The 16,381-nt window shown below is 35.3% G+C and overlaps 1 protein-coding gene across 5 annotated transcripts in view; it reads left to right on the top strand.

The window, feature by feature from the left end:
• Positions 1 to 16,381, top strand: part of CDH18 (cadherin 18) — a 584,308-nt gene that overhangs the window by 510,410 nt on the left and 57,517 nt on the right. For all 5 annotated transcript variants that reach the window (XM_061346700.1, XM_061346697.1, XM_061346698.1 and 2 more), the window contains one exon: positions 4,238 to 4,405. In XM_061346700.1, coding sequence (XP_061202684.1) covers positions 4,238 to 4,405 — 168 coding nt within the window. The remainder of the gene's footprint in view (positions 1 to 4,237; positions 4,406 to 16,381) is intronic.

Raw genomic sequence — 16,381 nt, forward strand, 5'->3', positions numbered from 1 at the left:
TTTTTATTTTGTATAAGTGAAAAGATAAATTACTTCAAGTGCACTAGACTGTCAGGTAAGTACATAGTTAAATACATCAGTAAACAGATAGACACTTGGCTATGGAAGACATTTTCTTAATAATTGCCTACACTTGGATTAAAAAGTCATGATTTTTAGTCTCAGTTACAGTTGTGCCTTACATTGTAGCTCTTCTTCTGTAATAAAACAGTTCTTCACAGAATGCTAAAAAAGACAACATAACACATTGTCAGATGACACAGCACATAGAACTATCTTAAAGAAAACCTTGAAAAAAATGAGAGTTTGACTACAGTTCAATATCAGGAATGATTTCAGAAAGCCTGAATGGAGAAGGAAGTACAATTTACCAAAAATAAACCTATTTTCAGAGCTTTCTCAAATACAGAGGCTTTGGGTAAAAGGAACAAAAATGAGTATCAACAGTAGTAGGCATATCAATCTTTCATCTCAATGTTCTTCTCAATCAGTTTTGTCTGATATTTTGAGGATAAATGTAGGTTCATCATGAAGAAATATCCTGATTGTTAAAAGTTGTGACAAATTGTCAGTGCAAAGGAAATAGCTTATGTCTCTGAGGGCAAAAGCAAGAAGAACATAATGACATTTAATATTATTATATAGTAAAAGACATGTTGCAGGACTAATTATAAGACTATCAGGATGATTCTTAGTTTTAATTAGTCCTGTGACGAGCAGGGAGTTGGACTTGATCCCTTCTAACTCAAGATATTTTGTGACTCCACAGTAACTGTTGTCTCAGTAACTTGGAGGTGTCATTGGAGGAGAATAGTCTGGGTATATTAGTCAATCATGGAAGAATCATCAGCATGATGTAAATCTGGGGAGAGGATGGGAGAAGGAAAAAAGATTGTTGTTAGAAAAGGTGGTGGTAAAATCTCAGCTGAACTGTAGTTAGGTTTCTTGTCATCCATGGTCAGGGAAGATAAATTCAAATTATAAAATGTGTTTTCCATGTGTAGAAATTATCAGGAGAAAAACAAAAACAAAACCAAAAAACAACAATCAACCAACAAGAAACAAACAAATAAACAAAAAAAATCCCCAAATTGTTGTGACTTAGAGGTGAATAAATTTAGGCACATGTTGCATGTGATTTTTGACATAGCAGTCAAACTTCTGTTAAAAATTCTTTGCCTAATACCAGAAAACAGGTGGGGTGTTGCCATAGTAACATCTCCTTTTTTTTTTTTTTTTTTTGGTTTTACTTTCTTAATAAAGGTGAATAAATACTGGAAACATAGCTGAAAAGTAGTCAGTTAACAGGGTCACAGTGCTGCCTAACAAATTTGAGGTGAAATTAAGGATGCATTTAGATTTGAAAAGCATGTGACAGTTTTCTTTTACAGTTTCTTTCCTCACTGTTTTAGACAGAGAGATGTATTCCTTAATGTTAACTTCCTGTCTTCTTGGGGGATGTGTAGGATTCCCTGCCAAGTATACCGAAGATACGCAAGGACAATTCCTTCTTGACAAGAAACTGCTGGAGCTTTTCATATTATCTTATCAGAAAAGGCAACCAAGAAAGTTCCCCTTACACCTTTTGTGCTCACTAGAGGACTTTGGCATGATGTATGATTTTAACAGTATACTGCCAGTGCAGTTGGTGGAACTGCTAGTGACAAGGATAGAGCATTAGGGTCCATGTCATAGTTACATACCTTATACTGATGATCTAATTTTAGGATGTATGTATGTATCTCCTGTCCTTCAGCACAGAGCCAGCTTATCCTACTTTAAACTTTGGTTATAGGTTTTTTGAATTAAAAACCTGCCCATTTTCGTTTGTTTTGTTATCAGAAAAGAAGAATCTGATGCAAGTGGGAGAGATCAAATGATTAGTCATCCACGAATCCTTGGTAACTGAGAATTGATTCAGTACCATACCACTTGAGGCAAAAAGGAAGAGGAAAGTAATTCTAATTCAGGGTTTTCCCTTTGTTTAAATTAGTTAAAAAATGTGACTAGTGTATTTATGAGGATTGTACAGAAGACAGATATTCCACAATGCAAAATCTGATCTGTTTCAAATTGAAATGGAAAGGTTTTTCTTTAAGTCCCATAATCCCTCCATGCATTTACATAAATGTAAAATATTCCAACAAATTTGGTTTTAGTGTAAAAAACAGAAACAATTTATTTGAAAAGTGTTAAAGCAGGCCATTTTCAATTTGCATACTTTTTTACCTTCCCATTTCCTAAAATAAATTTTTGGAATACTGGTATTGGATTTTGTGGACCATATTTTGATGAAACTGCATTTAGCCAAATGTCACCATAGCTTTCTGTTACAGTATGTATAAATTGTAGTAATTTCAGTGCATTATGGTGAAATTTGGGGTGGGGGGTGGGGGGGGGTCTGTTCCTAATTGTATCATTTAAAAGAAAAATACACTGATGAACTAAAGCAGGCTGATATACTATTTTTAGGCAGTTTTTCCAGAACCCTTGTTTCGGATCAAAAGGAACTTACAATGTAAAACTGTTAAAATCATCCTGAATCTTTATGGATATTTTAAAACACTGTTCTTTTTTGATAATTCTAGTTATGTGTGTGTGATTTATTTTCTCAATAGAACAGAAACAATGGTATAAGCTACCTGAAATTTTCCATTTTGTATGTAATAAAGGCTAAATGGTTTAACTGAAGATATGCAAAGAAAGTAATTTTAAAGTAAAAGAAAAATAGTGTTCTGGAAATCACTTTTTCTGTGATCTAAGGTTGTGGGAATCAAAAACCTTGAAAACCTTGAGAATTATGCTGTACAGCAGGCTGTCTAGAAGAGCAAGGCTTTTAAGTTGGTTTGTGTTAATCGTTATTGTATGTTTAATATTTACACAGAAGCAACAACCAATTGTACTGTGGAACATTTTATTACTACTTACAGGCACTTGGCTTAAGAGTCCAAAACCAAGTTATGCTAAAGTCTTAGGGTTTTTTTTTTAATTCAGTGTTAATAACTTTGGCATGTCACATATTTATTTACTTCTATGTAACTCACTCCAGTCTGTCAATGTCTTTTGTGTAAGACAAAGATACTCACCATACTGGTGAGCCCACAACTGGACCCAGCATTTCAGATGTGGCCTTGTTAGTGGTGAGCAGAGGATCTCCTCCCTTGACCCACTAGCAAGACTTTTCATAATGTGGCCTGGGATGGTGTTGGCCTTGTTTGATGGAAGGGCACTTTGTCAGCTGATGCCCAACTTAAAGAGCCCATAGGTCCTTTCCTGAAAAGCTGCTTCCCAGCTCCTCTGTCCACAGCACTTACTGGTTCCCTGGCACATGACTTGAAGTTTCCCTTTATTGAACTCCATGAGGTTGGACTGTGATCAGAGAAAGTAGTTGGGCTTAATTTACAGGCATCATCATAAATAAAAAATGCCCCATAACTGAAACTGAACCCACAGAGTTGATTGTTCTTCCTTTGTTGTAATCTTTGCTTCTGCAAGTGTAATTGATTACATGCTAAAAACAATTCTGATGGTGATGGATAAAAATTAGTAGAGTTTTAGGATCACCTAGTTTTGGTTTTGTCTTTGTACCATAATAAACAAAAAAATAAAAAACAATAATAGCTTCTCTTCCACTTTACAGACAAGTATTAGGTAAGTTACACTTATGAACATAAATGTATATGATTGACGTATCAAATAAGAAAGTGTCTTTTCTTTGAGATTTGTCGAATAAGAAAGTTTAGCTTTTAGGTAGTTTTAATAAGTAAGTCATATTTTAATCTAGCAATTAACTTCTTTTAAAAAGGAATTTGTGTCTTTTTCAGTGGGCTAAGAGTTCCCATTAATGTTAAGTAGCTATTTAATCAGTTATAATGTATGAGAAAACACTGGAAGTTCGGAAACATACATTCTTGTCAGGAATGTTATATTTGGATTAATCATATTATTTTAGTTGGCTTAACATATGATTTTAATTTCTTCATATCCTCAGTCAAGTTGATTGTTTAGCAGCATCTGGCTTTTTTTTTTTTTTTTAATATACATACGTATTTGCATACATTTATGTAAGACACAAACAACTAAACTGGCTTACTTTGATTTTAGAAAAGCTTTGTACTTCCAGAAAATCCACCATGATCCACTTTCCCTGGAAAGAAAGGTTATGCACAGCTTTTCCTCATGTTCAGACAAGCTAACCCTGATCTTTCTTTTTTTGTTTGTTTTCTTTCCATCACAGGAGTGATCAGGACTGCCTTGCACAACATGGACAGGGAAGCCAGAGAGCATTATTCTGTTGTCATTCAAGCCAAAGATATGGCGGGGCAGGTCGGAGGGCTATCGGGTTCAACAACTGTAAATATCACACTCACTGATGTCAACGACAATCCACCCAGGTTTCCTCAGAGTATGTACAATTTCAGCATATAAATGATTTGAAAATCATGATGATTTTTCAGTGAAATAAGAATCTGTTTGTGAAATACAATTAGTATTCAAATTCATGGGGAGAAGGCAGCTTGGGAAGTGTTTGTGTTCACCAATATTTTCCAGTTTTTTCAGTGTTTTCAGATGAAACACAGAGATGGCACAGCTAGAATATTGAAACCAGTGAAGATTTTTTTCAATTAAACACTGCGTAACAGATGGGTGACAAAGGAATATGTGGGTTATTGTGCAGTCCTTTTTGAATGTATAATTCAACAAGTGTGTGATTTTGATCACACAATTAAATGACATTGTTCCCATGGTAGACAACAACAAAAGGTAACATGTTAAAAAATTTAATCCAGTGCAGCATGCATTTGGCTACTTCCATACATATCTATTTTGGTTTTGATTTGTTTCTTTCTCTATACTTTACATATGATCAAAACCTAAGCTGTTTCTCACTGTTGTTGAGCTGTGGACAGGTCTGCCTACATCCTAGCTAAGTGAATTGTTGATGTTGATGTCAAACTGAATGTTCTCACATGCATGTATGAAAAATATATGCTGGGATAATTTTAGAATATCCTAATATGACCACTATTAAGAAGTTCATTTCTGTCCAGCTCCCTGGGTGCACATTGATTTGACACAGCAGCTGGAGTCTTACAGCAATTCTGAATTCAGCTGACAATTTATTTAAAAGTCTTCTGTAATGTAATTGTATTTTTCTTTGTAGATTGGCTCAAGGCCAGTAAGAATATTATTATCTGGACTCAGACATTGCATGAGCCCTTGTAGAACATAATGAACTGGTAGCTATATGTACATCACCCAAGAAATGCATTACACTGTTTGAATGAGAAGATTTATAAACAATAACAGAGACCACAAAGCTCCAGGGGGAAAAAAAAAAAAACCTCCCTGGCAATAGACATTATGTAAAACCTAGACAAGCTGCTAAGAAGGCTCATTAAAAGTTTTATAGAAATGAATATTTTCTCTGTTCCTCACCAAGACATAAAAAGAAAGCCCTAGAAACACAGCCTTAAATAAAGTATATTTGGTTTTATGTTCCACAGAATTGTCATTGCATCCGTCACTATATAATACTTCCTAAGTATTGGAAAGGCAAAAGGTAAGGCATATCTTTGAGCAAATATATCATCTGAAATAGTTAAAGTCAAAAAAGTAATCTATGCTTCTTGCAAACTCAGAGACAAATGGATCCCTAAATACCAGTTTTCACAAACTGACCTCTTTTATTTTGAATTGAAAGATTTGGATATTAAAATGACTGTCAGGCAGAAACATACATTGGCACAACTCTACTAATATTTTTTTCAAAAAATGGAAGAAGTGTAAAATGATAAAGTTACATTCTATACATTTGAGGGGATTCTAATAGTTGCAAAAATTAACATTGAAAAGTACAAAACATCATTTCACGTTTAATGAATACTCATTTAACAAAGCAAAATAAAAAAGATGTATTTTAACATGTATCATTTTAACAGAAACTATTCCTCCTAGAAAAAGACCTGTAGAGTACAAACATTTGCTTTATCTTTCCTTACATAGAATTCCTATGCCACAGTTATGACTGTAACATTGCTTTTTTGCTCCTTCTTAATGAGTATAATTAAACCCTTTGCAACGGAATGGTAGCTATGTGTTAGTAATACAGAACAAAAGTGTAGATGATCTAAAATAAGCCACGTTAACATCATGAAGTAATATAATAATATGAGAGAACTGCAGTAATAGAAATATCTTCATTGTTTATTTTCTTCTCTTTTTATGCCATGATTTTCAGTTAAATTTCTCTTCAATTTCCTTATTAGATGGAATACTAAATGAGACTTACTGAGGCTTGTCACATTCAGAATTGAATTCAAGGGAAGTGCTAACCAAAACTGCATATATCAAGTGTATAACCCTTGGGACAGGCTGAGCCTCAGCCAAACTGCAGACTTTCTTTTGGTTAGTTATCTTTTCTCCATTACCATACTTGCAAGTTTTGACTCTGACTCTAACTCTATGAGTACTTGGCTTTAGAACATGCTGGGCAGCACATCTGATTGATGCTTTTATTATTTGTTTTATTTAGAAATATGCTTTGTTGTATATATTTAAAAGATCATAGTGTTCTGGCTTTGATTGATCAGTGTTCATTAGATACACATACGGAGTGAGGTATACAGGATTTGTTCCCCTTAAAAACTCCTCAAAAACCTATTTAAAATGTAGAAATAGAGGTTTTAAATATATCTGTGTAAATGAATTAACTGTGGGTATTTTTTCTGTACTAATTCTAAATGCAGGTGACTTTCAAAGAAATTACCTGCAGAAGAACTACACTTTTCTAAAATATCACAAACTCTAGGAGGAAAGATACAAAACATTACTGAATAATTTTATCACTCTGATGGTGGCAGTTCTGAAATACACAGAACAATCTCTGGAATAGGAAACATCTGGAAAATTCTTCTTGCAAAACACTTAGAAGTCACAAGGAGTTGTGAATTCAGCAGGAGAAGAAACTGAAACCTCAAATACATTTTGCTTACCAATTACTTAAGTGCATCTTGTACAACACAGATTTATTTTTTTTTCATCAATGTTAATTTACTTTCTTTGGAGAGTCCGGTTATAAATGAACTATCTTTTTAAAGTGAGCTGACAGAAAATGCTCCGCCTGGGAAGGTTTTTGCTTTTCAGTAATCGGCATCTCTCAGTTCATGTTAGTTTTATCGCTGATAGAACTACTTAGCTGATGGCTGAGGGCCCTAATATCATTCTTATAAATGTAGTCAGTAATCAGATAGAAAATTTTCTATCTGCTGATGACACTTTTATCAGCCTTGAGTTACATCAGAATTTTCTGTGTAGTTTTCTTCCATTAGTTCTATTTGGTCTTGTTTAAAATGAATAGATTCTGCACGTTTTACTTGGTTGATGAATAGATTCTGATTGCATAAAGAGCATCACACTAGGCAGAAGCTTCCACTGACATGTTTTAAACATCAGGTGCTAATGATTACAATCTGGACAGTGTGTAAAAGACCTTTAATTATTGTGTGTAAGGCCTAATTTTAAAGGAGATGATTTTCCTGAAACTCCATTAGTAGATTTTAGTATTTGATAAATTTCAGTTCTTCAGAATAAAGCAGAATTTAAATACAAGTCCTAGTTTAAAGCATTTTTTATAAAGCTTGATTATTCAGGCTTGGTTGTTTCATGGCAGTATATAGACTGCCGTATATATAGTATATAGTACATAACAAGTTTGCCAATGATAGCAAGCTGTGTGGTTCGGTTGATACACTGGAGGGAAAGAATGCCATCCAGAGGGACCCTGACATGCTTGTGAGGTGGGCTGATGCCAGCCTCATGGAGTTTAACCATGACAAGTGCAAGGTCCTACACCTGGGTCAGAGCAATCCCAGGCACAGCTACAGGTTGGACAGAGAAGAGATTCAGAGCAGCCCTGCGGAGAAGGACTTGGGGGTGTTAGTCAATGAGAAAATGAACATGAGCTGGCTTCAGTCTGCACTCGCAGCCCAGAAAGCTAACCGTATCCTGGGCTGCATCAAAAGGAGTGTGACCAGCAGGTGGAAGGAGGTGATCCTGCCCCTCTACTCTGCTCTCGTGAGACCTCACTTGGAGTATTGTGTACAGTTCTGGTGTCCTCAACATAAAAAGGACAGGGAACTGTTGGAATAAGTCCCGAGGAGGGCCATGAGAATGATATGGGGACTGGAGCACCTCCCGTATGAAGACAGGCTGAGAAAGTTGGGTCTGTTCAGGCTGGAGAAGAGAAGGCTGCGTGAAGACCTCATAGCAGCCTTCCAGTATCTGAAGGGGGCCTATAGGGATGCTGAGGATGGACTCTTCATTAGGGACTGTAGGGACAGGACAAGGGGTAACAGGTTCAAACTTTAACAGGGGAAGTTTAGATTGGATATAATGAGGAAGTTCTTTCCTGTTAGGGTAGTGAAGCACTGGAATGTCTTGTTCAAGGAAGCTGTGAATGCTTCATCACTTGTGGTGTTCAAGGCCAGGTTGGACAGAGCCTTGGGTGACATTGTTTAGTGTGAGGTGTCCCTGCCCATGGCAGGGGGGTTGTAACCAGATGATCTTAAGGTCCTTTCCAACCCTAACTATTCTATGATTCTATGATAGACAAAGTGTGAAATTATGTATATTCATAATTAGTTTGGTCTCACTTTTTACAATGTCTTTGTATAAAAGTACACAGCCATTTCTAAATACGAATGTTGTGTGGGGGTATTCCAGTTAACTCTGAAAATATAAGTTCACAACCCAGAAGCAGTCATTAGCTCTGTTCTGTGCCAGTGAGGAGTCTACTCTCCAGCCTTGTTCATGTAACTCATTAGCTAATTTAGTGCAAAAGTATTTGCTGTTCATTTTCTGTCAGAATTTGTACTCCAGTCAGGTCCTTTCTGTATTCCCAGTCTAACATAATACATGTAGTTCCTATGATTCCCATACATATTTGTGACATCTCACTCCCTACTGCCATGCACTGTAAGACTGTCCGATCCTCCTGCGATGACTAGTTCACAGCTGTCTGCCTCCTGATAGATCACTTGGCTGCTGCCAAATGAGATGAAAGTGGAAATTTCACTGATTTTCTTTTAGCAGGTGTTTCTCTTCTATTCAACCTGTAATTGCTAAGAGGCTTGTAGAATCATGTATTTGAGGCCTTTGCCTTTTTGTTATATTTGCCTGAAGTCAGTCAGGGGTTGAATTAAAATTATTACTGAAATTGTGTATCCTCAGGAAACAAATTTAAAATGAAACAGGAAAAAGACATGATAACTGATTTGGCTTAAGATTGCTAACATCTGATTAACTGCTCCTTTGTAAATCAGATTTTGTTCATACTTAGTAACCTTGTTTCCTATTTACTGTGGTGTGATGATGAGTCCAGCAACGGCGCAGTGGCCAGGGAGTATTACAGAGCAGTTAATTCTGGAAATTGTTATGCATTTAGATGCTGTAATTTATTAAGATTTAATTTTTATAATTATAATTAGAAGAATAGTTTTTTCATATTTCACAGTAGAACAATTATTACATTTGTGACTACTAACAATAATATAATAAAGGTAAAATATATTGCAATCATATAGTCTCAAGAATCTGATATTGTTAAAGAGATGCATAGGTCTTTTAGTAAGACCTTAAATCAGGCTAGAGGGACATGTAGAAAAGTTGTTTTAAAGCCAGATTTGTACAGAACACTATTATTTCCTTCAAAAGATATATTCCTGCATATACTTTATTGTGTTTCTTCAAAACTGGAGCTACCATCCTGGAAATTTTTATTTTGTTTGTATGTTTCTCATACCTGTTTTCCACCAGTAAGTTTTTTGTACTATTGATTGTTCCTGAATGTGGTCCACAATTTACAATATGCAGTTTATATGATTTATTTATATTTAAACAAATATTATATTCAAGTAAATTATAGTTTACATAGTATCAACAGTTTTTATCATATATGTGTTCCAGCATGTCTAAATAAATACAGATTATAATATTATTTATTTTTTCCAGCTGTAAGACATAAGTAGGATCATTCTTCCTTCCTAGCTGTTAGACAAAGTTGGCTCCAGAAAGGAACTTCTGGAAATTAGTAGACTGGATGAGCCTGGTGTATATATTCAGTCTACTAAAATGAGTGACATTTATGCACATCCAGGAGAAATGCCAGGAAATCAGATATATCTGGATGATAAGGAAATACAGCAGCCTTTGTTAATATATTTTATATCCAAAACAGGTATTACTTAAAAATTAATGTAGGTGGGTTTTAGTACCATTGTGAAATTGAGTCAACATAATGAGATTTGAGGAGTAGACTGATGAAAAAATTAAAAGGCTGTTCAAAGTGAATTCCTTTTGCTCTTAAAAACACTGAGAGTTTTCTGCAAAACTGAATTCTTGGTCAGGATGCTAGTATCAGCTAACTTGAGACATAAAAATTAATCCAGAACATTTTACCATATTATTAGGAAATCTTAAATAACAGGGGAACCTTCATATAAAAATGACAGAGATAAATACTCATAACATAGAAATTCTAGCTGTTAGTGTTGAGACATAAGCAGTAACTTAGTATAGACTTTGAAAATTAAAACGGTATCCACATAAATCAGATTTTAGTTATTTGTGTAAAGAAATGTAGGAAGATTTTTCTTTAGTTAAGAATATTGTTAGGGATGTGTTTAAGGTTAACATTTCTGTCAGTTTTCAGAACATGAGTTTCTTTGTGACTCTGACAGCCAGGAGTGCATGTAAAACGAAAAAGATGCCATTATATGCTTGTATTACCTGGTGAAGGTGTGTGACTTGAATGTGTCAGGTCAAGAGATAACAGGTATTAGTCTTAAACATAAGAGAAATAGGGTGCTTTTTTAATTCTCCAGAAGTATTTAGAATCACCTGCCTAGCAGGGCTGCTGCACAAGGACAACAGTCTGTTTAAAAAGCAGCTAGCATGAGTAATGTCCTCAAGAAATTTAATAGTAAAAGGGACAAGCCACAGTGACCTGAGTGTTCTTATGCTATACATTTCTAACATAGAATCATAGAAAGGGTTGGAAAGGACCTTAAGATCATCAAGTTCCAACACCCCTGCCATGGGCAGGGACACCTCGCTCTAAACCATATTACCCAAGGCCTCGTCCAACCTGGCCTTGAACACTGCCAGGGATGAAGCATTCACAACCTCCCTGGACAGCCCATTCCAGTGCCTCACCACCCTAACAGGAAAGAATTTCCTCCTTATATCCAATCTAAACTTCCCCTGTTTAAGTTTTAACCCATTACCCCTTGTCCTACCACTACAGTCCCTAATGAAGAGTCCATCCCCAGCATCCCTATATGCCCCCTTCAGATACTGGAAGGCTGCTATGAGGTCAGTCATTCATATATGGTATGCCTAAAGAGAGGGACATGTGAGATGAGGAATACATTACTTAAGAGATGATGATGTTCAGTAAGTATCAAAGAGAGTTACGAGGTAAGAAATAAAGTGAATCTGAAAATACAGGAAACACACTTTTTTTTTCTGTTTCTGCTTTTACCCATGAATGAAACAAACTTAACACTTTTTACAGGAAGCCAGAGTACTTTTGCTCTCTGAGAATGTCAGAATGTTCTCAGTCTTTTCTATACTTTTTTGTCATATTTGTGAATAAGAAACAACTTCACTTGCACTTAAAATATTCTTAGAAACTGCAAAAGTGTTGGGCTTTTGGTAGGGAAGAAGAGTAAGCCAAACACATCTTTAACAATTTCTGCCTTAGTTTAGCTGTATGAAAAGGATGTAATTGTCAAAAAGAATATTCAGAAAAAAAGACAAGTATAAAATTGACTGATCTTCTGGAATCGTAATAGTTAGTGTATTCATAATGATGATGCATTGTAATTGTTTTTATTAGATTAAAAATAAGCACAGTAAAGATGCAACGGATGTCCAAGACATACTGCAAGAAATGGACTTCTGAAAAAACTGTCTGAAAAGAAAAATCCAGAATAACATATTACATGTAGCAAAAACATGTAGCTTTGTGAATGAAGAATTACTGTATAATAAAGCCGCCAAGCAACACTGAGCATTGTCCGCAGCTGGAGCTGCACTTTTGTTTTGTCAAAGATGGCTGGCAGTGAAATGTGAGTTATAACTTCATGAAAACCAGGAACACACATACGTTCATGTGAGACCTCTGACCCAAAGCCCTGCTTAAAGCAGGTTCAGTTAGATCACACTGATAAGGGGCTTGTCCAGTCAAGTTTTGAAAGGTCCTTTTCAGGTCCTTTTCTGCAAAGCTGCTTTGCAGGTGGTTGGCCCTGAGCATGTACTGGTGAATGGCATTCCTCCCACAGTGCCGTCACTGACTGCTGTGAGAGTCCTGTCAGCCCATTTCTTCAGCCTGTCCAGGTTACTTTGTACAGCAGCCCTGCTGCTCACTTGATACGACTACATACAATGCATCATTCTGGTCATTAATTAAGACATTAAATAGTTTTGGCCACACTTTGATTCCTGAACAACTACTATTAATTGCCTGCCAGTTGAATTTTGTGGTTATAATCATTAGACTTTGAGCCTGGCTCACTTTCTATTTGTTCTCCATATCTTACCACTTTAGTGCATGACTTGAGTATTTAGCTTGTTGTAGGTTCAAGCAAACTTTCTTCACATAACACTTTGATATACATTTAGAATATGGTGGTATTTTATGTTAAGGCAATCAGTTGCTGCGTTTATCAGTTTGCTAGTAGGTAGACAAAGGCATCAGTATACAAGCTGTAGTGTATCAATTAATGCATCTGTTGGTTTATCAGCAAGCAGTATTTATCCTTATGTAACTAAAACTATACCTTGGATAAACAAATAACAAGCAGGCCAAATATTTACTTTTTCTCCATTAGTTCAGTATTATGCCTCTCCTCCCTTCCTTTGTTAAGTAAGGTAATTCCTACTGTTCAAGAGGACATTATAACCTATGAAAGTAAGTAAAATTTATCAACAAAATAGGTTAATGAATAAAGTGAATAATATGCATATTGAGTTGTATTAAATACTGTCATACTTCTTATTTTGAGAGATTCAGACAGAGGAATTGCTTTCTGAGCAAACACAGCATTATAGGTTTCCTGTAGACTAATTGAGGTAAGAAGTTCTACAGATCAATAGTTTCTGTACTATGACAGGTAAGCCATATAGTTTATTGAAGGAAAGGTGAAGATCACCTATATGTATTTCAACAGTGTTTCAGTTAGCGTAAAGTCCTGCAAAGTGGCATGACTGTCCTATGCAGTATCCTATACAGCACATTAACAGGAAAAGAGTATTAATGTACTCATTTGATGGGCTAAGTGGACGCATCTGTGTGGATGTTGACATAGAATTGAGAACCAGATCAACCTTTACAGAACCTTTATCCATAAGCCACTGAGCAGTTTCTCTAGAAAAAGTTAGATCATCTCCAAGACTGAAATTTCTGTTTTCCAGCAGCTCCTGGAAAGCTGCAATGCTGGGAGTGTAAGAGCAACCTGTTCAACTTGGGCAGATTTGGTGAAACAGATTTGATACAGATTGGTACCTGATCCTCAGGGCTCCTAACTTCACAAACAATTTTTAGAGTGCTGGGAGAGACTCATAGCCTACAAAAAAGAATCATGAATTCACAGTATGCATATCCCCCATTTCTTTTATGTCCTATCAAAGTTTATTCAATGCCCAAGGAAATGTTCAGCTGAGCCTTTAGTTGGTTCCTATACTTTCCAGTAATAAAGTTTACACCAATTTAATCTTTAGTAAGAACAGCTGCAATTTCCACCTGTCTATAATACATTTTATATAACCTTCGTGTGTTGAACTTTGTCGTTTTATGTGTTTGTTGTTTTTAGATCATGCTGTTTGTAGTTATCTAATTATCTCATGTCTGCATGAGACATCTTCAGTCTGTCCCTGTGAAGCAGTAGGAAAATACTCGTCAAGAGACATTTCTGACCTTATGATCTAAAAGTTTATATTTTGTAAGTTTTCATTCCATCCATCAAAAAAACAAAAACAACAAACCAACAAAAACAAAAAACAAACCCATTTCTGTTTTACAAATATTGACAGATAATTAATGACTGATTCCAGATATTTTTTTTTACTTGAAGTTTCAGTATTTTGGAATATTTGAAGCTGGTATCAGTAAAATGATTTCTGAAACAGATGGCTAACACTTCGGGTGTGATTATAAAGCAGAATGTAGTGTCATGTGGATATATTTGAAGTAGCTTGACTATTTGGAAGTGTCTAATTAGTTCACCCTATCATATGGGTTATATCACTTCTAGTTCCTGAAGTGGCTTGATTATATAACATGTTCTTTGTGGCTTCTAAATAACATATTCATTATGGCTTCAACCTTTTCCTTTTTGGAATGAATTAGTCAAAGCAAAAGTGTCAAAAACCCCACACTTAATATTTACTTTAACAATAAGTAAATTCCCAAAAGAATCTTATTCAATTATTATAATTTTGTGTTTCAAATAAAGCATCCAGTAAGACGAAAGTGTCAGTTGACATCATCTCTAAATATGAAGCATTGCAACAGAAAACAGAGCATTTATTTGGAAATTTGTGAAAATGGCATTTTTTTACATATACCACATAATTACATCAGAGAACTAACTACGTGTTGCAGTTGCCTCAACTACTAAGCAATTTTCCTGTTACATTAATGTTGGTATTTTCTTTTTTATGTAACAAATTATACCCTTTCTGTTGTTCTGCTGAACATTTCTTCTTTCCCTTGAGATTTCCATAATGCATGGTAACTTACTTTTCATTTTCCTAAGAAACCTCCCTTTCATTTTGGGCTAAGGAAGTTTGGTGCGCTTGTCTGTACTTCTAATGCTACTATTTGTTTATTATTATTATGCACAGGTATTACAAAACCAACTCAAGACTATACAATTTAAGAACCATTGTGTGAGAAAATAGACAAATTTGTAATAAAATCTTCCACTGACTAACAGGTGTATAAAGTTACTTTTCAGTGATAGCACCCATTTCCTCTGCACCTGCAACATCTGTAGATTCATAATTTCTTCAATACAACCGTGTTTTTTCTGCCATAATTCAGATTTAATCTCTGAATTCAGTATAAATTTTGCCTTTCTACATGCTTATCAAGGGCACTTCTGCCATCATGCTAGCCTGCTTTAACTAAGCAAAATGTAACATCTTAGCCTTAATAAATCTTCTGGCCCACTGTCCTGCCCCTCAGTGTTGCAATATTGCACTCAGGATCACAGAAGGCCTAAGAGGAGCATAGAAGAAACTCTGTAGAGTTTCAGAAGATACATAGTAACAGAAGTTGCTATTTTTCTGTATTTTTTGTGTTGATGTTTGGCCTGTGATGTAAACAGCGCAGATCGCTGGGGAGGGGTTTGAATGGGGGATTGTTGGCGGTGGGAGTCTATTTTATGCGTATTCCCTTTTTCAGCGTTGGTAGCTTTCAGCACCCCTGTTGTGTTACAACACTGGCATTACTGGAAAAAAAATCTTTTAGTTGTCTTTCTGGCCTAGTTTCAGTCAGAAATTGAGGTTTATTTAATCACATTCTGTCTGCCATATTTTTCTCCTTGTGGTACCTTCTTGTCCCTCAGGCAGCTTTGTACCTGTTAGGAGATCTAGTATGAAAGGAGAGAAGCAGCTATGAAAATTATCTTTCAAAAATATTTTATTTTATAATGATTAACCAAATAGGATAAAAGAAGGGGGAAAAAAAGCACAAACAAGCAACCCCACAAAAAACCAAAACGAAACCCCCAACAAAACCACAACCACAAACAAACCTGAAAGGAAGTCATAGATATTAGGGATGCTTTTTATGGGCATGATTGTGAAATATTCTTATGCACCCATGTCCTGGGTTCAGGACAACCCATTAAGTTAATTTTTTTTTTTTTTTTACTGCGGATACCAGCTCAAATTTGTGTACAAAGGGTTTTGTGCTGCAACAAAAACAATGCAAAGTTGTAATGGTACAATATTGAGACTTACTATATTTTTCTATAGAAAAAAAAATTCGTAATTGTGTTGATTCAGTGTTACAAAATACTGATTCATTGTTACAAACCTGATCAGATTTCAGAAAAAAAGAGAATATAGCATACAAAGATTTTCTACTTCAAAAGTACTCATGTGATGTACTTGGTATCATGTGATGGTAACTTGGTGAAGACATATATATTTTTGTTATGGAGAATATATAATTTTAAAAATACTGGTGTGAAGTAAGCTTCAGAATTAATTTTTTTGGTGTGTAAAGAACACGAAAAATAGCTTTGAAAATCAAAAACCTACATAAGGTAATTAGGATTTTGAATAAGCAATGAAGGCATCCAAAGTAAAA

Source organism: Neopsephotus bourkii, unplaced genomic scaffold (assembly GCF_033783945.1).
Source record: "Neopsephotus bourkii isolate Nb327-2 ecotype Australia unplaced genomic scaffold, CSIRO-AGI_Nbou_v1 NB_272, whole genome shotgun sequence".
In the NCBI taxonomy this organism is placed as follows: Eukaryota; Metazoa; Chordata; class Aves; order Psittaciformes; family Psittacidae; genus Neopsephotus; species Neopsephotus bourkii.